This window comes from Temnothorax curvispinosus, unplaced genomic scaffold, assembly GCF_003070985.1.
Source record: "Temnothorax curvispinosus isolate PA1 unplaced genomic scaffold, ASM307098v1 QBEX01012454.1, whole genome shotgun sequence".
Classification (NCBI taxonomy): Eukaryota; Metazoa; Arthropoda; class Insecta; order Hymenoptera; family Formicidae; genus Temnothorax; species Temnothorax curvispinosus.
Genome location: NW_020222234.1, coordinates 48,554 through 69,876, shown reverse-complemented (window position 1 = coordinate 69,876; position 21,323 = coordinate 48,554). Strand labels below are relative to the sequence as shown.

The 21,323-nt window shown below is 44.3% G+C and overlaps 1 protein-coding gene and 1 long non-coding RNA gene across 2 annotated transcripts in view; one reads left to right on the top strand and one right to left on the bottom strand.

Annotated features, from left to right (window-relative positions):
* The window catches only part of LOC112462468, a 48,346-nt gene extending 27,783 nt beyond the window's left edge, over positions 1 to 20,563 (top strand). The window contains exon 3 of the long non-coding RNA XR_003041670.1: positions 19,994 to 20,563. This is a non-coding gene — a long non-coding RNA (uncharacterized LOC112462468). The remainder of the gene's footprint in view (positions 1 to 19,993) is intronic.
* LOC112462463 (L-lactate dehydrogenase-like) lies at positions 94 to 4,699 on the bottom strand. Its single transcript, XM_025028263.1, has 8 exons — positions 4,541 to 4,699; positions 4,259 to 4,478; positions 3,984 to 4,133; positions 3,782 to 3,899; positions 1,820 to 2,158; positions 1,438 to 1,555; positions 1,231 to 1,363; positions 94 to 818 (listed from the first exon to the last, which is right to left on the bottom strand). The coding sequence occupies exons 2-8, from the start codon at positions 4,367 to 4,369 to the stop codon at positions 624 to 626; spliced, it is 1,164 nt and encodes a 387-aa protein (XP_024884031.1). The 5' UTR covers positions 4,370 to 4,478; positions 4,541 to 4,699; the 3' UTR covers positions 94 to 623.
* Positions 20,564 to 21,323: the final 760 nt, after the last annotated feature.

Sequence of the window (21,323 nt, the reverse complement as noted above, 5' to 3'; positions counted from 1 at the left end):
AAAGACGTATAAACTTGCTTTATTTCAATAATTATTCAATTTCCGCTATTAAAAAAAAAATATATATATGTATAAAACACAACGACTTCACTATACAACAAGATTTAAAGCTAATGTAAAAACAAAGGTTGTAGTTTAAATTATCCAATCTTCTTTAGCCGCAGCTCTCAACCGTATACTCGCCTCGCACGCAATGGAGAGTGCATTTTCATCCGCCCTTTCACCTTTCCACCGTACATCGTTCGACTGCGTAAATCAAAATTCGATCGAGCAAAAAAGAAACGGTAATAAGCTCCGCACGCGTGGAACATTGTAGCGCGAGTTGCATGTACCGTTCGCAAGCAATCTTAGAAGAACGCGCGGCTGGTTTAATTTTCCAGGAAGTTAAGTTTCACTCATATATCGTTTATTACGGCGATCGAATGTACGCACGCGGAAACCGGTTGCCAGGTGCAAGGCATCGCCTTTATTGATGAAGATGCATTCTAGGATGTCGCTCCTTCTCCCCGTTTCTCTCTCCCCCCCCCTTTCCTCTTCCTCGCTATTTCCGCGCCGCGTATCCATTCGCATCCGTTCGCGAGGTCCTTTACGTTTCTCGCTCTCCTCTCTTCCTCAGCCGGTCGTCACTCTTCAATGTCGCTCGACTCGCGAAGAATGCCGCACTCACGCAGCACACCGCGGATGCTGTCGGCGCACCGTTGTACCGCTGTCTTTTCCTGATCGTTCAGCTTCTGCCGCACCGTGGCGTATACACCTTCCCGACCGAGGACACAGGGTACCGACATATACACATCTTTATCGGTCCCGTGGGCGCAACTCTGCGAACAGAAATTCCTCGACCTTGTTTTCCCCGTCGCGTCAATCGAATAAACGCGTCTCAGAACTTTTGTTCAACGTGCGAAAGCACAGATTGTTTGTCAGCAAAGAGTCAATATAATTGTAAAGTCGATAAAAAAACAAAAACGCGGATTAAAAATTTATCATTATCTTACATATTATATGCAACTTCCAACTTTCTTTCATATTTGATTCATAATTAATTATTCTGTAATCTATGTATGTTGCAACCAGAAAAACTAATAGTAAATTTTTATGAAACTCGAATCTGTCTTCAGAATTAAATTAATACATTTCTTTGATTTTGGAGTAACGGTAAATTATTAAAATCTGTTCAATAATCTAAATCTACTCAATAACTTTATAAAACGTTAACTTGATTATATCTCTCACGTGTATGTACGTCGACACTGGCAATATAGCTTTGGTATTCCTGACGATGGCATCGACGATCTCAGCAGTGCAGATCCCGAGAGCCCAGCAGCTCGGCCCTCTCTCGCCCTTCTTCCGATTAAGCTCCGTGTCGCTGTAAACACAACGCGAAGATTTTATTACTTCCTTAAATTCTCTCGAGAATGCCCCGTGATCTTAACCACTGACGTTTTATTTACAGCTTCGGAAATGTCACGCCACTTCTCGGGATCATCCGCCTCACCCATTCGTGGGTTTATGTCGCGTATCTTCGTACCCGCGACGTGAACGCTCGACCATACAGAAACTATACAAAGCGGCAGATGTTGGAAGGAAAGAGAGACCGTAAACTGTTAAGTCGTTTACAATATAACCGAAGTATGTGTGATACTTTTCATCGCGAATGGTATTTGCATATATGTATAAAAATGTATTGTGTATTTACGTTTAAAAATACCCTAATAGAGTACTGTAAAGATTGGTGGTAAAATCTTGCTAAATATCATTGCATCAATAAAGAAAAAGAAGCTTTTAATAATTAGTAAAATTAGTCAGGCTGTCAATCGAGTACCAGATGTGTCGCCCTGCGCGCCGATACTCATGCAGCTGATCGACGTGCGCGCCAGTCCCAACTTCCGACTCAGTAAATCCTGAAACCTGCAGCTATCGAGCAGAGTCCCCGTGCCAAGCACTCTGCTGGAGGGAAACTTGGACAACTTCCAGGTGATGTACGACATCACGTCGATCGGTTGAGTTACAACTAGTAACACTGCCTTACAGGCCAACTTTGCGATTGTTGGAACGATCTTCTTAAACACCTCGATGTTGTGCTTCACGTTCAATTCCTCCTCGGCTTTCTTTTCACAAACCGCGATTACCACTACTGTCGAGTCTTTCACCTTATAGACATCTAAAACGCAATCAATTGCAGATCGTAGATTATCGTGAAATGATGGTTTCTAGATATAGATATATTTTAATATACATAGTTTTTATTTATACAAGTTATATAATATTTTATATAAGATAAAGTTTTAGGCACATTTTTCTGAGAGAGTTAAGATTATAGGTATATAAATCGTTCCGAATCTATTCCGAATCCGGAGAAGACACTTGAATATTCACGCGAAAGGAGTCGTAACGGGAAATAGCTTCGTTTTAAGAATCAGATATGGCTTTCCGGAGAACCTCTTGCCAGGGAGAACGTCTTACTCAACCGGGTAATCATCAGCTCCTCGGAAGTGCGTGGAATACAAAACGACGAGAACGGATAAGAAATTTTCCCCCTTTCGAGAGAAAATCACCATCGGAAGAGATGTGCCGATAACGACGGCAGAGGGAAGACAATCCCGACGTGGTCGGAAAAATAAAGAGTTACAGATCCGAGGCAACACCTTCAACAAAATGCTTGTAGTAACACGCGGCAGTACCGCAACTATACGGAAGATACATTTACGACGGAGAGAGATGTTGTTACAGATAACTTGGCAAGCCCGTAAAAAAGTCGTCCCACTTGTTCCAGTAATTGCTACCTCGCACGAGACAAGATCGGAAAGAATCACACATTCCGCTATCCTATATAGGTAATACAGACGCTACGCATCGCACGCAACGCGCTCCGAGAAAAGTCGAACAAACCGAAATCATTCCTGAGATCAAACGCTAGAGCAACTCGATGAAACTATCCACGAGATCAAGCCTAATCGTGCACACTTTCCATTACTGTCCTCCTGGATTCCCACGAAGGATACGGCGCTTTTACAACCGGCCGCCCCGGTCGGACGGGGTAACCGCGCGTCGTACGCACGCTGGAAACAGAAACAGAAAACCGCGTCGTGGAGTCGATCACGGCCGAGATAAATAAGAGTGGACGGGATTTACGAGAGTGTCCGTGAAAAGCTCGGGGGAAACATTCGCCCGGTTCACGAGGCGTATAAGCGCCCGACGATTTAGATGAGAATCGAGATTATAAAGGACAGGTCCGAGGGAATTCTGGCCCCCGAAACTCTCGCCGCTAACTCAGAAACCCACCTATGTGAAAGCGTTGTTTCTGAATCGCTGCACGTTGACAGGGGGACCCTTGACGGATCCCTAACAGGAACCTAACGGATCGTCGATTTAAAGTGAGTGTTGATCGGAGCCGACGATCGTGACACGCCGGTGACGCTCGGCAGACTCATCAGTTCGAACGTATCAATCTGAAATTTCTGGAATTCGTGCTGTTGTGAGCTGTCTCGCACCTAATGCGCGGAAGGCCTACATCGTCCATAGACGTTCACGATTCGTTGGTTCCGTGATTGTGAATAGAGCACGACGACGGGGGATCGTCTGAAGTGTTAACCGCCGTGACAACTCTAACACTGGCTTTATCTGACACGGATAATGTGACGAGGCATTTATTCTAAGAATGATGATCAGGAAGCAACGGGGAAAAGTATAGTTGACGGATAAGTGTATTGTGTAATTGTTATAATTTATATTTACCGCTATATATATATTATATCTAAACATGTATCTTCAGCAGGAAAAGTACCTGATGTGCCAATCACCAGCGGGCATCCCAAAAAGATACCAGCGTGTTGAATGTCCTCGGCTTCTGCAGAAGCCTTGTCCAAGTTTTGATCGATCAGACAGACCTCACTTGCTATCCGCTGAAGATTACGCGAAATAAATTTTCTATTAATAAAAGTTTATGAACTATATATTTCTCTATACATAGATATATGGATACTCACTCTCATTAGAATTGCGATAGCGCAAGCCATTCCAACTTTTCTTGTACCCACGATCGAAACTTTGACAGGGTGTGGATAAGCCTCGCACGGTCCCACCTGCGTCGTTATTAAAGCGTTCTTCGTAGTTGTCGTAATCGGAGTTTTATCGATCTATTAAAGACACGTTATCCTATATCGTACTATGCCTATTTGCTAGGAACTTATACTTTATATTAATAAATCTCTCTCTCTCTCTCTTTGAAATTTAAATTCATTCATTCGACGGGATACGAAACAGCATTATCTCCGACGTCGTCGCATTGGGTTTCGTCTGGCACTTTGCTGTCGGCGTTGCTGTCCCCTAGGGTATCGTCCCTTTTAGATATGTCAGATTCCTCGTCAGCCATGCTCCAGTCGTTGCTGTTAGCTCACCGAGCAACTGCATGAGCGGTACATTTAATGAGAACACGATCCTACCCGTCTGTGTGCTTTAGTAACCATGTATGTATTCGCACCCTGCTCGTTCGAGAAGTATTAACGCTTTAGGTGTATCAGTGTCGTTTCATCATCCTCATTACCTCAATCGCGTGACTTCCTTCTCCCTATGTTATTAACTCCAGACGCTCGTCGCGGTGGTCACTACTTCTCATGAAGGGGCTTATAAACGAACGGCGGCCGAATCGCTGCTTACGTTTATGCAGATCCGGATCGTCCTACGCAGAAACGAGGCATCGGTTTTTGAGGTGAATCGGGTATATTCCGCCGTTATGAGGGAAGAGAGAACGCCCGCGAAGAAGAGGTAACCGCGCGAGAGAAGAACTCTGACTGGAAGAATAACGGCGGAACTTATCCGCGCGCTTTGCTGTAAATTAGCCGCAGGTAATCGTCGTAGAAACGCAAGTAACCCCCCGTGCCTCTCATCACTCCTATGTTCCACCGGTACGCTCGCGCAGCATGGCTGTGTGTGTGTGTACGTGCGTAAATACTCGGCTGTGCCGAGACCTATTAGTTGATCACAGCGAACAAATATGTTTTTAATGACTGTTCCGAATGAAATAATTAACCTCGTGGCACATACTAAGTCATACGTGACTTTCTCAATCGTTTCCGCGCGAATAGTTTCTATTAAAATCCCGAGAATAAGTTTTTCCTTAAAATAAAATACCACCGCCGATGAAGACAAATCTTTAACAGCTAATAATGATACACTTAAATATTAAAGGATGAAATCTAAACCAATACCTTGAGTTCAATAACATTTTGTTATTTTTAACTGTCATGTTTATCGAAATTTATTATTTTAACACAAAACAGTATTATTTTAACTCCATTGTTTTAGTTAAATTAATGACATATTAAGTAGAACTTATAAGAATAATAAAAAATGACTCAAATTGAGTATAATTTGACACTACTAATTTGACAGTGTACAAAAGCTCTGTGCAGTGTATTTTCATTTGCCTAATACGCCTTTCTATACAGTTATACGTGAAAATAGTCGCATAATTTTATTTATCTATTCATCTTTAATTCGCATCAGCGTTTAATAACTTTGCAATTATGCCTCGATGGAAATTTATTATGTAACGAAGAAATTCAAAATGTCTGGTGGCAAATTCTCGTCCAAGTTTCGAAAGAAAAAAATCGTCTAATATATCATATATGTATGTTTGAATGAACGGACGGGAGATTATTAACATCACCTTGTTATATTATCTTCGAGACGAGCCTAAAGACTGCAGGTAAACCGTAGCAAAAAAAAAAAAAAAGGAAAAGAAACATGTGATGCCATATATTCTTCCGAATGTACGCGTTGAAAGTAACTCTTTGCGCCTGCGATATAATGCTCGAGCGACAATCTTAACCATCCGAAAAGGGACCAGTTAAAAAAGTAAAACTTTTCCATTTACTTTGGTGCCCGCAGATAAATCATGCCCGTTGCATTTAGGAGTAGCGAGCGAGGCGTTCCCGGTAGTTTGGGCATCGCGAAGTTTTAACACACATTCGAAGATGGATCTGCCTCTCGGGAGAGAGAGGTCTCGTTTTTCGCGCGTGGTCCATACGACTGGTCTCCGATCCGCGCTCACGGACACATTCAATTTTAGCGTTAATAATCACCGGGAAAAATGACGACCTTAAACGTGGCCATTCATCAGGGCCGATCGATACTGCGAATGCGCCTTAACGACGGAGAGATACCATCGACCGTCCCGCTATACAGAGTTATTGAATCGCGTCAAATAATATACGAGCCAATAATGTATGAATAGTCCTGCAATTATGGTCCGCCGATCGTATCTAAGGGCGCGTTGTAATTTAGTAATCGTTCATTCTCACCGCGCTGGGATGGAGAATCCGACGAATACCGGTGGATAATATCGATCGGCTGCGGTAATACGCGATTTCTTTTTACACGATGTATCCGAAGTTTAGGGAGCACAATTGCTATAATTCGCACAATCTCCATGTCGATAAAGCAATACCCGCTCTGTACGATTACTCGCGCTACCTCATCTGATTCTCTCGCAGCGGTTATCTCGCTAGGTTGCCGCCGGTTTGTAATAGGATAATATGTTTTCTCTATCTTTTTAAATGACCCCGTGACACTTGTAACCATTCATAATGCCAGTTAAAATCGGTATCTACCAATTAAACGATTTCCTAATAACATCCACGCCGGATCGGGAAGATGGTAGGATCGGAGGTGAGGAAGTAATTTCCAATCTGACATTTATAGTTAAGCGTCGTGAGTGGGAACGAAGCGCCCTGCTTCCCGATAATTAATTCTCTACCTTAATTAATCATGCGAATTTTATCGAACGTCGAGGAAGAGAAACGCGATACGAATCAATATAGCCACCGTCGCAGGGATTTTTCTATGTCTATGATAAAATCTGCCGACCGGCGCCATATATCTCGCTGATTCTCGCGTCTTAAATCGTTATGTAATTCTGCGATACCCAAACGTATACGGTTGCAAAAGGGGCCTTCGCACGAGGACACGAATCGACCGCGATAAAGGCGTGATTCGACGATAACGATGTCTCGCGAGGCAAGATTTAGTCGAGTGGACGGTGCAAACGAGCCTCCCCGCTTACCGCGGAGATAATCCTTGAAGGTTGGTCGTAAGCAACCGATCTTCTGGTACCCAGACCCAGTCAACCGATCCGGACACCGGCTTGCGCATGCCTTCGGTGCACAATGGTAGTATTGCAGCTGATACAAGTATGTTCGCCGTGCAACCGGAATTTTAATTGGCTATTTGTTTGTCCGCTACACTTCGCGGAGCTGCTATTGTCCGCCCTGCCGCAGGAGAACGACCATCACCCCTCTCTCTCTCCTCTCCCTTTCCTTGCCTCGTCCCTTCTTTCACACCCTTCCCATTGCTCGCGGTCGCTTCATCGCCCGGTATTAATCTACTTTTAAGAAAGGAAGCGTTCCACGCACATACCCACCACACGCCACCGCGAGAGCGCTCTTTTAACGTGTTAGAATTGTTTGATTTAATCCCTGAAATTGGGAATCTTTTCTCGGTGCATCAAAGTCATACAAAGAAAAAGGTTGAAAATTAATTAAATTTTTCAGATCCAGCGCATTATCTTTTTTTTTATGTATTATATAGACTGGTGTTGTTTACGAAACAATCTAGCAAGTATTTTATAACGTTAGATTAATCGATATATTGGTAAATGCAATTACATTACATTTTAATATGACGTACACACAGTTATTAAGTTAATTAATTATATTACTGGATAAGAAATATAAATTTTTTATTGTATAAAACACAGATTTTGCCCAAATAAATAACTTAACACAAGTAGAGATAATTTCCGGCTTATATCTTTTACGCTTATTTCATAATTTCATTGTACTAATTGTAACATACATTTAAAAACTATTTGATTTTATATTCGTGTATTTCCATGCCATATTGATTATCTCTGTGCCAGTTACTTCCATTTTTAACGCGTTAATCTATTTTTTTATATAATAAGTTAGAAAGCTGCAAGTTTGCCATTCAGTTTAATCAACAGTGCAAGAATCAATACGGTTTAGTTGTTCGAAAGCGTAGGGTTCTTAAAAGTGAAGCAAGGACCGCTCACAGTAAGATTGATTCGAAATATAGTTTTTATATACGCTCCGTAAGCACTAAAATTTATTCCAATTAAAATGCTACCTCTACTTTAGGCCAGGCCAGAGTTCGAGCAAAGAGACTGAATGATCCGAAGCTGCTGAAGAAGGATGCATGCTGCACCAAGAGATAATGCCGTCGGTACTCGGAAACAAAGGTCACGAACGCAAAATCGGCAGCCCGAGATATATTTTATTGGTTTTTTCCGTGTATCCGTTGGGTTGATTAATCGCAGCGTTATTTACAAGGGCTTCGAGATTCATTTTCGCCACGGTAATTATGGACCATTTGAATGGGCCGCGCGCGAGAGGAGTTTTCCTTTTTGGAGGTGTGCGTGTGCGCTTCGGCGTAATCTCACCAATGATCACGTACGATATTAAAAATTTGCCAGCTCTCGGCTTTCAATCGAACGCCGGAGATCTCGGAGCACGGTCGTAGGAGGTCGGGGCTTACGTTACGTACTCGGCCAACGTACGTACGACCCCCGTGGCTCGCTGAAATATCGCGCGGACGCCGGTTCATTTCGATATTCTTGGCCCTGGGGCCCCGATGAGGAGAACTCCTCTCTCGGGATCGGGGCGGCGGAGGAGGGCGGGCAAGAGACCACTCGTTTTATTACATCGCATTGGGAAGGGGCGAGGCTGATGCGCAATTGTTTATGCCCGTGTCCCGCCCTATCGGACGCATCGGACACATTCGAACATACCCTACCACGTATACGCCGAGCGTGCTCGCGTGATGGTGGTGGTCGACGGACGTGGTGCGCGCGCGTGCTGTGTACCCGTATACCCTTCTCGTTCGCAACTCCGCCGCACTCCTCTCCGTGCTCCTCCTCTTTGTTTCTTCGTTCGGGCTAAGATTATTAATGGCCAGGCCGAGGTCCGATACCCCGAAGTGTCAGCCTCATGACAATGACGAAGCTCGCACCTCGAGTCCACCCTCCTTGTCTTCCTCCATCTGCTTCTCTCTTCGTCGAGGAATGAGTACTGTGCGTTATCGCGTGTGACTTCGATTGACGCCGTGGGTTATCGCAACGGAAACGGCATTACGACACGATTTGTAACGCGAGATCGCAATCTGCTTTTCATGCGCTGTAGTGATTCTTTTGCTATTTTGCGATTTATCTCACAGTTTTAATGATAACAGTCATCTTGGATAACAGTAAATATTTTTAAAAATGTTAATACGCATTAAAAAATGAATACTTCTCATAAAATAAAATTGTATGAAGTTATTAAATATTGTTAAAAATTATGTGCACGAAATTATTTAAAATAATTCGGGTACAACCAAATATAGGGAGAAAGATAAAATATGCGCGTCTTAAAAAAAATTATAGTTTAGGTTTAGGCAAACACCCATCAGGAGAGAGAATGCAAAAAAGGAACGGCGCGACGATCAGCTGGCAGATGTTCTCAAATGATATCTATATAAGCGAGTAGAGTATTTTGAATGACATCAATGGCAGCAGGTGCTAGCTATCAGATCGTCGGACAGCCTGATTTAAAGCGGATATATAGATCATGAGAACACAAAACTGCTTTATTTTCTTTTCAAACAAGCGAACTTAATCTCGCATCGAGCCACATTCCTAGGACCTCCCAGAATACACGTCAGGTGGAAGGAAATACTCCATCGAAACCGCAAAATTAAGTCTTAACGCACCATGATTTCACCTTAATTAAACGTGAAATAATGCCGAATATAAAAATTGCTCAGAGACACGAAGCAATCAATTCAACCTTTGCGGGGAGAAAAATGTAGACGTCAAACCTGCAGCTTCCATCCAGCAATAATTAATACCGAAATTCGGCAGTGTACCACGTGCACAGATGGGAGCCCGAAAGAGAAGGTGAGGAGAGAAGGTAAAAAGAGAGGCAGTTGGAAGCGACGCCGAGACGAACGAGTCGCGCGGGCGACAAAATGGCGCGGACGGTACTGGGGGGCTCGGCTCGGGAAGCGATAAAATCGCACAAGCGGAGAACGCGCTGCGCTATCTCGGCATTCGCGCCGCTGCGCAACGCGACTCCACAACCTGTCTCTTTTCCTCCGGGGCGGAATATCGTTCGCTTTCTCTGCCGATCTTTGCCTCGGGCGGGTCCATTTCTCCGGGTCGTTTTCCGTCCCCGTCCCGATTGCCGCCGAGCCCGTTCGCGGAAGAGAAAGAGAGAGAGAAAGAGAAAATTAATACTCGCCAAGTGTGCGCGCGGTCATAAAGCTTCCCCGCGACGCGGTAATTATGTGGGGCCGCGTGCATTATGCACCCTCGTCCGCACGCCGCACCACGTTTCGTTGTGGCGAAGCCGCCGTCTGCTTTACGAGCTCCTGCTTGTAATAACAAAGCACCTCCAGTATGATGACACGTTAAAAACCGCGTCCGCACCCTCGTAAGTCAAGGCCACACCGGCTCCGGCAAACAAACCTCTTGCGCGCGGTAGCGTGGGCTTGGTTGACCTACTTTGATCTCGTATCGTGTCTTATTTCTGTTCCGACGTTTCCGGGATGCTTATTCGACGTGTCGTCGGAACTGATGTAGAGAAAAAGATATCGTATTGCGTCGACAACCGTGACAACTGTCTCATATACATAGCATGCTGATATACGATATGTGGTGTAATTAAACGTTTAATGTCGAAATAATAGCGCAATCAAGTTTTGTATTGCAATGTTATAGAAGTAATTAAAAAGATATATTGTATTATACGGATAATAAATCTATATGATTTTTATCAAGAGACATTTAATAATGATCCGCAAAAGATACGCAGTAATGATGTATTAGATAGGAAGTTTGGAATTAGGCTTGACCGTCGTAGCAACGGGTGTTAATATTCTACAATGATCTATCGCCTCGTGTTGGCGTGTCCGAAGAGTTTAAATCGTGATTAGGATATGAATGTGGTGAGGGTTGTAACGGTGTGTGACTTCCTGGCCACTGTTACCAGCCATGTTGAATCACTGTGGAAATGTTTCTTTGTGGACATAGACGAATCGCTTCGGCTCTCCGGTAACGAGGCAACGGCACGCCAACCGTTTTGTAATGTTCGTATGTTAATGACTAAGTATGAATCTCGTTACGGACTGTGCCTAGGCTGATATAAACCATAATGCATCAGAGAACCGATACTTCACGGAGCGGATTTCGCCTAAGGATACTTCATGAAGACGTTAACGCAGTTGGAATTGGGCGTACATGCCCTTGTACATGAATAAACTTACATCTTTGAAGTACTTTCAAGCAGGAAAATTTCAAGTTGCCATTTTCACAAACAATTTGGCACAAACTAAAAATATCCTCTATGAATAAAATTATTAAAAGTTATTAAAATGGAGATATATGCATGAAATATTTAATGACTTCATAACGCGTTTTATTAACAGTTTCCTAACATTGTTCAGAAAATAGTATTTTAATATTTTATTGCTTGTACAAAATGTACAAGTTTGTTTTTTATGAGTAAAATAAAATATTCCACGCGTCATCGCTTCGTCTGTTCTCGCAGACAATTAGCCCGTACGAACAACTCCGCGGACATTTTTATTCCCATCCATAAGAAGCACAACGTTTCATTCTGCAATTTACTTGCGTCGCGCTCAACTATTCCCTAAGCCACTTTGCATTTATATGAGCACACCTCGTCCTCCCTCAGCGCGAATGCGTTCCGTACATCGAGACGCACATATGGAGGACCGCGCGCACATTTAGCTAGAAGAAGAAAGAGAGGGAGAAAGGGAAAGCGCTAACGGAAGAGGACACAGCGAAAGGAATGAACGCGCCGGGTGCAACGCAACGGCGACGCGAGCTGGGTGCAACACGGTCGTAGAAAGTCCTAAGTCCGCGCTACATTCGCAGAGTAAAGAGAGACGGAGAAGAAAGAGCAGACGGAGGAGTCGAGGGAACCGTGGTGGAAGGATCGCGGCGCGCCGACAAGAAAGCGAGACCGCGAGAGAGAACCCGGAGTAGATGAATTATGTTAAACGTCTGTTTAAATACATGTACGCCTAGGGATACACACAGTGCGCGCGAGTCAAGAAGGCACCGCGCGCCATTCGTCTTCTCGATTTATATTAAATCGCCTCTCGAATGACCCGACAACGGCTCCGACCGAACCGCGCCAGTTCGGTGTTTCATTCTTTGTCTTCGGTTTCAGCGAGCGCAACAAATATTTAAGACACAGATACTTAAGGTCCAATTTAAGCAGGGTACCTAAGCACGGCATCCTTTAAGGCTGTTTCAATAATTCGCGATAATGTCGTATATTTACTTATTACACGACGTAGCATATTTCAAGAATTTTATATTTATAGATTTAATCTAAAAAAGACAACGAATATATTATTAAATACTCGAGTAATAACACTCGGTAGAGATAAAATTTAAAAATGTCTGTTTATATGTTATGTCTAATATATATCCTGAAATATTCTCACTGGAATGTTCTTGCCTGTGTGGGTGTCTACGAGCATTTTAAAGGTTACATTCCTAATGGACGGCTTGGCCTTCAAGAAAATTGTAGAATGGTTATATGTGACCTTGAGTTCTCATCGTGAACTATGAACCACCTCTGCAGGTGAATACTCTGGCACCACCTTTATTTCGTAGTTTAAAGCCGCGAGGACATGATGCGCGATACATAGCGCTCGTAACGTGTAGTGCATTGAACGATAAATCTATATCATTATCATCACAAAGACGACATTAATATTGCGGCGAAACCGAATCTTGATTAAATAAAGCTGATCTCGTGGATCAATCCCAAGCTGAGCACGTTTCTATTTACTCTCCAATTGGACGATCGTCTATCATTTATCGATAGATCGTAACTCCTAGATCGATACGGTATATCCTCCTAGCATTCCTACGTACCGAGAGCCGTATATTTCTCGATGCACCCCTCCAAACCTGCCTTATATCGAATCATTCGCTCAGAACTAGCACGCTCAGGCAGCAACTATGGCTGTATCGTACCTGACCGATCGTAGCTGATTTACTTTACGACTGCGGTGCTGAATAGCAACGGTATATAAGCTGCATTCTCATAAGCGATCACCGCCAGGACGACGATATACGGTCAGGTGTAAAACGCGCTTTCGCACTCTCTTCGGGCAACCCTCGCGGAAGAGGAAACCTGAAATGCGATCCCCGCAGAACGGACTCGCCTATATCCGTCGGTTTCGTGTGCAGGTGCACAGCCGTGATAATACGTGTTAAAACCGGCTCTTCCGCGCGCGGAAATTGTTGCTCAGCACGGAAATCCTTAATCTAGTTTCATTATAAAGACATTGCACCCGATGCTTTAACTACCCGAGAATTTGCGCTTAAGCCAGAGAACGTCGAGGCCTTATATTGTATATATACGCACGAAACGCGAGAAGGTTACCGAATCGGCTTTGCTTCCTGAAACGCGCGCGATAAATCAAGATTAAAATCGTGAGTTCGTTTTATATTTCGCGGCTGAACCCGAAGCGATACGCTGAACGTGATATCGGACCGCCATTACCTGTTCTATTAAACGGGGTATCTCTCTCCCGGCTTTATCTAGATATATGTACGGATATACCTTCTAGGAGATACTAATCAACAGCACTCAGCGATGCCGATTCACGCAATCCGTCACCGACAAATCAAACGCGGGTGCGGTGAGAGGAGCGACCCGCGCCGACCCGAAGCGAGAGAGGAGAAGATAATAAATAGGCTCGGATGTTCGCTTGGTAAGGTTCGCTGCGTATGTAACGGGGTGGCCCATTATCTTCCAGATATCGTTGGTCAGGCAAATAGACGATAAATATTAATTGGAATCGGCGAGATAAAACAAATGAATCCCCTTTGCCACCGGTACGAGCGCCGGTCACGCGCCTCGAAGGAGCGACGGAGAGCACGAGGAGCGCGAACGCGCTGAGAATCGTGGGTCGAATCGCGAAGATGAGAGAACGGAGAGGGAAGACGGCGCGGATCCAACGAAGGGACGAAAGAGAAAGAGAGGAAGCGAGGGGAGACAGAAAAGTGGTCAGACAGAACGGCGCGGCGACGGCCCCGGCTGGTGATTTATATAGAATCATATCTCCATCTGAATGTCTTCATTTTTAACGCACGGCCGCGCAATGGTCTCCCTCCGCTCTCGGCGGCTTCGTTTCGGCTCCTCATCTTTTGCGCCCCCTCGCCAACCTCTCACGTGCTTCTGTCCCGCTCCGTTTCGCCGTCTCTTGAAACCCACTTCGTTCGCTCACTCTTGAGTAACGTACGAAAGCTCGCGTAAAAATGTGTCGGAGACTTAACACATTTCTTCGAGGCTTCTCTGGTGGTCCGTATGATTTAATATTTTCGTACACGCCGCCCTTTTTCCTACCCTTTGACCCAAAAGATACGCGTTGAATTCCCCAGGTCATGTCATATGTAAGCGCGATCACGTTCGATACCGCTCGATATGGACGAAGAAACGCCTGCGAGGGCTGAACGCAGCCACGATGATCTGGTAATTTTGTATGGAGCGCCGCCGCGTCGATCGACCGACGACCGCGGTCGATACGCTTGCACCGGTCGATTTCGTTCCATTCGCGCGTGCATAATCGAAGAAGCCCGGTTTTCGGCGCACCGTCGCTTTCGGTCTGTTGTAAAGGGAAGTCGAGCACTTCGATTGTCGCGGTTGGCCGAATTTGAAAGTTAAGGAGAAGCGATGTACGTTAGACAACAATTACTGTTCGAACCATTTAACGATAATTTCATCCAATTTTCTCGTGATTACTTTTCTTCAAAAATTCTATATAAACCAAGAGAAAAAGGAGAACAAATGTTTACTATCACAATTAAGAATCCATCTAATCAAATCTAATGCATTTTTTTAACGAGATATAAGTAAAAAAAAATGCGTAAAAAAAGTGTTACATACTATGTGTGTACAATTATTTACAAAAGTAAATGATGAAAATAAATTTGACAATTGCACGATATAAAATAATGGTAAAATGCATTCCTTAATATATCAGATACTTCAAAGAAACTTTACTTTAAGCTTTCTCTACACAGGCATTCGTGTATCATACGCATAAAAAACGTGAAGATAAAACTAAATTTTTAAAATAAACTACATTTTCAACAATAAAAGAAAACGCCACGAGAGGATCTATCGCGCGACACGTAATCATTCATAGATATCTGTATAAGTGTTCAACGTAAACTGCGATTACGGAGAGAGACGTGTACAGGACATTTCCAGAGGAAATCGCGCTATTAGAAGCGGCACGATAACGTAACAGCGTGCGTACTAAGAAGACGGAGAAGAGCGCACTTAGGAAGCGATTTGTACGCGCCTTGTAAGCGATGATCATTACGAATGGTAATCGTTACGAGAATTCATGGCCGGCTCGATATAGCCGCGCCGCGCCGGTATGAATAATCCAACGCTGCCTGTGCGCCGCGCGTTATTCGCTACCAGACGTCATCCAGCCACACCAACTACCATCCTCTCGACGCGTCGTTGAAGAAGGAAAAGAAAAGTAGCCGAGGCGAAACAATCCATTAGACGGCCGCGAGGTGGTCCGCCTCCGAGTCCTCGAATGCGACGATGACGAAGATGACGAAGTGGCCGACGCCTTAAGGTGACACGGGCTACTAGGGAGAAAGGGTTCACGACACCCGCGTGCCTTTTCATACCCGTATTATATCCTCGAGGATGCTTGTAACGGGCTCTGAAACGTTGGCGCGTCACGCCCGACTCCGTGACGACTTCTTTCGAACGATGATCGGCGATTCACCGAGTGCCCGTAACGCTGACGATCACCTTCGGACATCCCCGTTTCCGACACTCCCTCACAATCGTTACGGAACGATACGCTTCTCGATGATGCCTCTCTGGGCCGACAAGGAGACGTTGCAACCCGAGGCTGCCGGCGATTGAACGTGCCGGAGCAACGGTGCATCGGCGCGCCTTAGAAATATCGGGAGAAAAATATCAAAGAGTTATGATTACGTAACGATTTATATGTAATTTTATAGAATTGTCTGAATAAATATCTTGTGCTATGATGCCAATGATATGAATATATAAGGAACAACGGAGGACAATCATCTTTCCCAGCAAAATAAGACAAATGTATAATATTGAAGAAATATAAATGATAATAAGAAATTATTAAATAATCCATTTTGATAAATATAAATTTTGTCTTTCTTACATATAAGTAATGTAATAAACATTAAGGAGTGTATTTCTCCATCTCCTAGAATAAGTTATCATAACTTTATTACAAATATACCTATTTACTGATAGGATAATGCGTCATTAGATACTAGATTACATTCATATTAGTCAGAAGTATGCAATTATAATTTTCTGTGGTTTTATTGCCCATTGAACTTTCTTCGAGTCTTTATTAGCGTCGCGCATCGAATGAACGATAAATTTGCCTAGTCAGTGACACCAAGAATTCACGATATATCATATCTCTAACTAACTCCAACTGACAACGGGGAGAATAAGAAGCCTCGTTCGGTATGGGCGCGCAAGTTGCGGCAGCGTTCAATAATCGATTCGCGTTTTTCACAGGGGCAAGAACAGGTGCAATTAAACTTTGCACCCGAGAAAGGCGAAGGGAATTCGCTCTCGAGCCGCATGCGAACGAAGGACTCCCGTTTCTCGTCCCTCCTCGTCACCCCCGCGCGCCGTCCTCCTCTAACCCTTTAACTCGCTCGCGTCGTCGCGGTATCACGTGGCCGGCAATAATGCATCTCGGAACCGGCGACGGTAAGGTGCAAAACTCCGGGGCCGTTGACTGGACGAGCTGCAGTTTTGCTTTACGACGCGGTTGAGTGACATTTAATACTGAACGGCGCCCTTTAGCGCCCTTTACCGCCCATGAGTGCCTCTCGCTCCGGGTCGTACCACGGACCATCGGGTAATTCTCCGTGAATTTCGCCATAAGTCTTCGGCGCATGCATTTCGACATTTCATCGTTTCGCTCGTCGCGATTGTCTTGCAATCATAATTCCACAAACCGATAAAATCACATGAGAAAAGCGTAAAATATTTGCTTCGAGTTATTCGCTCTGGTTGTCACCGAAATATCGAATTAGATTTTTATATGGCTCGTAAATAATCGTTATATCGAAGCGTGTTCTTGTAAATTATCGACTTCTTTTTCATATTAAAATATTAACAATGTTAAGAGATGGACTGCATAAGACCGTTGTTTATTTAACGGAACTCTCGAGCACAAATTACCGCGACACAACAAGCGCAAATCGAAATTCCGCACAGAAGTGCGCTAAATTACATTACGTCTAACAGATCGCGTCGGGAAAGGTCTTATGCTAGCGATAGAATGATTTCGCGCGTGACATGAAATATAACCACGCCTCTACGTTATTGCGCGTACGATCATCGCGCGCGATTTCTCGCGCCTTAAGGCTCGCTATTACCCGAGTGGTGGATTTTTTTGCGCGAGAGGGGCAACGAGTATCGGCGCGATATCTGAGCGCGCAATAGAGCAGCCCCGCAGCGCGATTAATACGCGGGAGATCAAACGTGGAAAAACAATAAACGATTTTGCGAGCGAAACGCTGGTCCTTCTGTGCGCCCGTCCATCGGAAGAGATATCACTGCCCGTTCGACCGGACGTTTACGGCGCTATGAACGCAGTGAACATCGACGGGTGTGGTAAACACCGGCGTCACCGGCCGACCGACCGGCTGCGAACTGCCATACTCTCGCGGAATGCCGAAGAGTTCCGGTCGCGTTTTACTTTATGTCTCGCGAAGACGTAATAAATATGGGAAACAGTTAACCGCGCCGCGCCACGAAGAATATTTCCCACATCTGACGCTTTCCCATAAAGATCCCTCAACATGGTCGATACTGACGCTTTACTAAGGACGATTAAGGATTATTTATTCGGCGATTAAGACGTGTAAACACACGCGCATACATGGTTTGTGGAAAAACGTATTAAAATTCTGAAGATCGTTTTAGGAATCGTCAATTCAGGAAGTTACGATCGCAAGAGCATACGCAAGAACATGCACAAGTATCCCATAAACATATTCGGAAGCACTTTCCGGTGTTAATTCCTTTCGTAATTTAAGATTAACAGAAACTTAATTGCACGCCGCAAAAAGGGGGGGCTGCCTTAGACGGTTTCCGAAGAATCGCTCGCGGCGTCGCGCGTCGGATCGTGGAATTATTAAAAGCGGTTTACGTAGGATCGGCGGAGATGTCTTGCCCGTTACGAGTTAAACGTCCGTCTCGCACACGGGGAGGTTGTCAGGAGGAGAGCCGGTCCGACTACAACGCGCTGCCACATCGGACCATCCACTTCCGGACAATTTATACCTAGTCAACTCGATTTCACGGTGCGCGCCGCGCGCAACCGGCGCAGCTTTTTCCACTCTCGCGCGCCTAAGTGCGCCGCGCCAATACGCAAGAAATCGCGCCGTGCGAGGTGCGCAAGGCACCTCTCGAATGCGTCATGGGGTCTCCTCCAGCCAATGAATATATTGACCTACGCGAGTAGTCGATCTCCCTCCGACGGTCCCCCGGCTTTCTTTCGTCGTTTAAATGGCCTCTCACGACGCGCTCACTCGCATTTTCGCACTCGCCCGAAGCGAATGCCATTCCCGTTCTTCTTCCTCGCTCCGCTTTGAAAGTGTAATTGGCGAACACGGTATTCCCTCTCTTGCGCATCAACGTTTCCGCGCTTTACCCGGGAATATATATGGGCAACGTGCGGCGATGTGGGCAATCGGCGACCATCCATGAACGCCTCTGAAACTTTTAGTTTTCGACGGTTTCCTCCTCATGACATTGCACTTTGCACGTTTTATCGAAGGTACGATCGCACGCCGTAAAGTAATCGTAATCGACTTTAATCATGACGACGTCCGTGCAGGCGCTTTAGCCGCGCATTTTCGCGATACCGCACGCTGAATTATCGGACGTTTATGAATGTATCCGTTATTCGATTTCATGCTAGCGACGGGTGGTAATCGCGAATGCGATGCTGAAATTTGTTGCCCCGCGTCGCTATCGGCCGTCCCATAACGTCTCCGTCATGGATAGCGTTTACGTATGCTTTCCGACGCGAAGACAAATATGCTTGCGTCCGCGACTTGTAACGTGCCATAGAGGTATCCATGTTACGAGAAAAGCGAATCGCAGCATAATGGAATCAAAATGCATGTAAACAGATTTCCTATCTCGGTATATGAGCATAGTAATTTAATATTTACATGACAATAACGAGCAAATAGATACACGCGTACAGATTGCACGCACAAATCCACGTTAAAACGCGTCTCTGTGATATCTTCCAAGCCCTAATTCCATCACTGTCTAACGCAGCAATTTTACAAAAACATGAGAAAGAGAGAAAGGAATTTATAGAAAGAAAAGGATTTCATGCGTTATTTAGTACGGTTCTTCGCGTTCTCGATATCTGTTGCCGCATTGAGACCTTCTTATGTCTGGCGCTCATTAATCCGAAACATTTCTCGGCGACTGAGCAAATCCGCGTTTCAAGTGACAACGAAATCCTTTCCAAGAATACACGATTAAACGCAGGTGTAGCGATCGTGTCCACGCAAACCAAGTGTCCAAGCAAGACCCAGTGGTGTCGCTCTCGCAGTGATAGACTAAAAGTTACGTAGACAGTCGAAACGAGCTACCTCTCTTTCTCTGTCTCTCCGGTTATCCTCCACTTTCATCCCGCGGTATGTTCGCATCGGCGTTTTTCGCGGCATATAAGCCTCACCTCGCGAATAACTCATAAAGCAGACTTGTTTATTTTATTGAAGCCCTTTTACCAAGCCGCCTCCTTGCACGGATCACCGCCTTCGCCTAGGCTCCGTTCGCGTTCGCTGAGTAACGACATTTTCGAAATATGTACGTCTTCGTCGTTTTTCTAGGGACCATCAGGCCCCCGAGGCACGCCGGCCGACTCTTCGAAAACGCAACGGGCGACAGCGGATCGCGAGGAACCCGGTATAGGAGTAGAGCGTGCACCTGTAGCCTGACAAGGGAATCCGTGGAATTCCTCGATCGAGCAGCCGATGCGTGTACACCGAAACGATGGATGCAAAGCGAGACTCTTTTATGCGGCGTAATGACACCGCCGAGGACCGTCGTTTGTTCGATTCATTTATAGTGCGGCTGACATCCCGAGATAAACGTTTAAGCACGTGTTCAGATCCACGAATTAACCAAGATCACAAGATCCGTTACCTTTTCTTTAACCCTTTTTATGGGTAAAGGAATAAAAAATGAATTATACTCATGCTGTACATCGAATATAACAACTTTTGCCTCGGCAATAAGAGAATAACATTAATGATTTATTAGTGTATTAAAGAAATATTTTTCAATTCGACTATTCTTCACTTATATGCCGGTGATTGTAATCAAACATCATCATTGATGAAATAACTCGTGGTACACAATTCATCATATCTATTTATTAGAGAAATACTTGAAATTCCTCTTCATGCAACTTTGATGTAAAAATTTTCTAAATAATTTATTAAACAAAGATATTTTTTAAATTTGTATCTTATCGATTTAAACGTTTAGAAATATTTCAATAAAACTTACAATCAAACGCAATAAAACACAATTTTATTTCATTATAAAATATAAAATAAAATAAAGTTTTGTTGGAAATTTAATAAGGTATTCAAACCATATCTCTTTTAAATAAAAAAGTACATTCAATACAGTATGAGATTCTTTCTGAAATAAAACTTGAGGTTTCTAAGAATTAAGAAAATAGTACGGCGGTAAAATAGATAAATTAAGGCTCCATGTTACTTGTTCATTCGTTTTCTATGCTGTAAGAATCCATAAGTCTAAATAAACAGTGTTTGCGTGGTTTTCGTTGAATGTGGATGATCGGATGTCGCTGTTCGAAGAGTCGACCACCTTGCAGAACAAGCAGCCGTTCTGTATAGCTAGGGAAATAGTGTCCACCGGGCGAACAAGTTGAATCTCTAAGATAAGATAAAATACGGGCCCGGATAATCTAACACGAACCTTCTCGGATTCCGATGGTTTAATTTCAATCGTGCGCTGTAATGGGGCTAATTTATAGCTTAAGTAACACTCGAAATTCACTCCCTAGGAAACAGTATCCTATAACCCGAGTATAACCGTATGCTCGAACAGATTGGTTAATCATTAATTAGATAATATTAGAAGCATAAACTCTCGAGAGTTAAAAATAACTTTATATTTCAGTCAGAA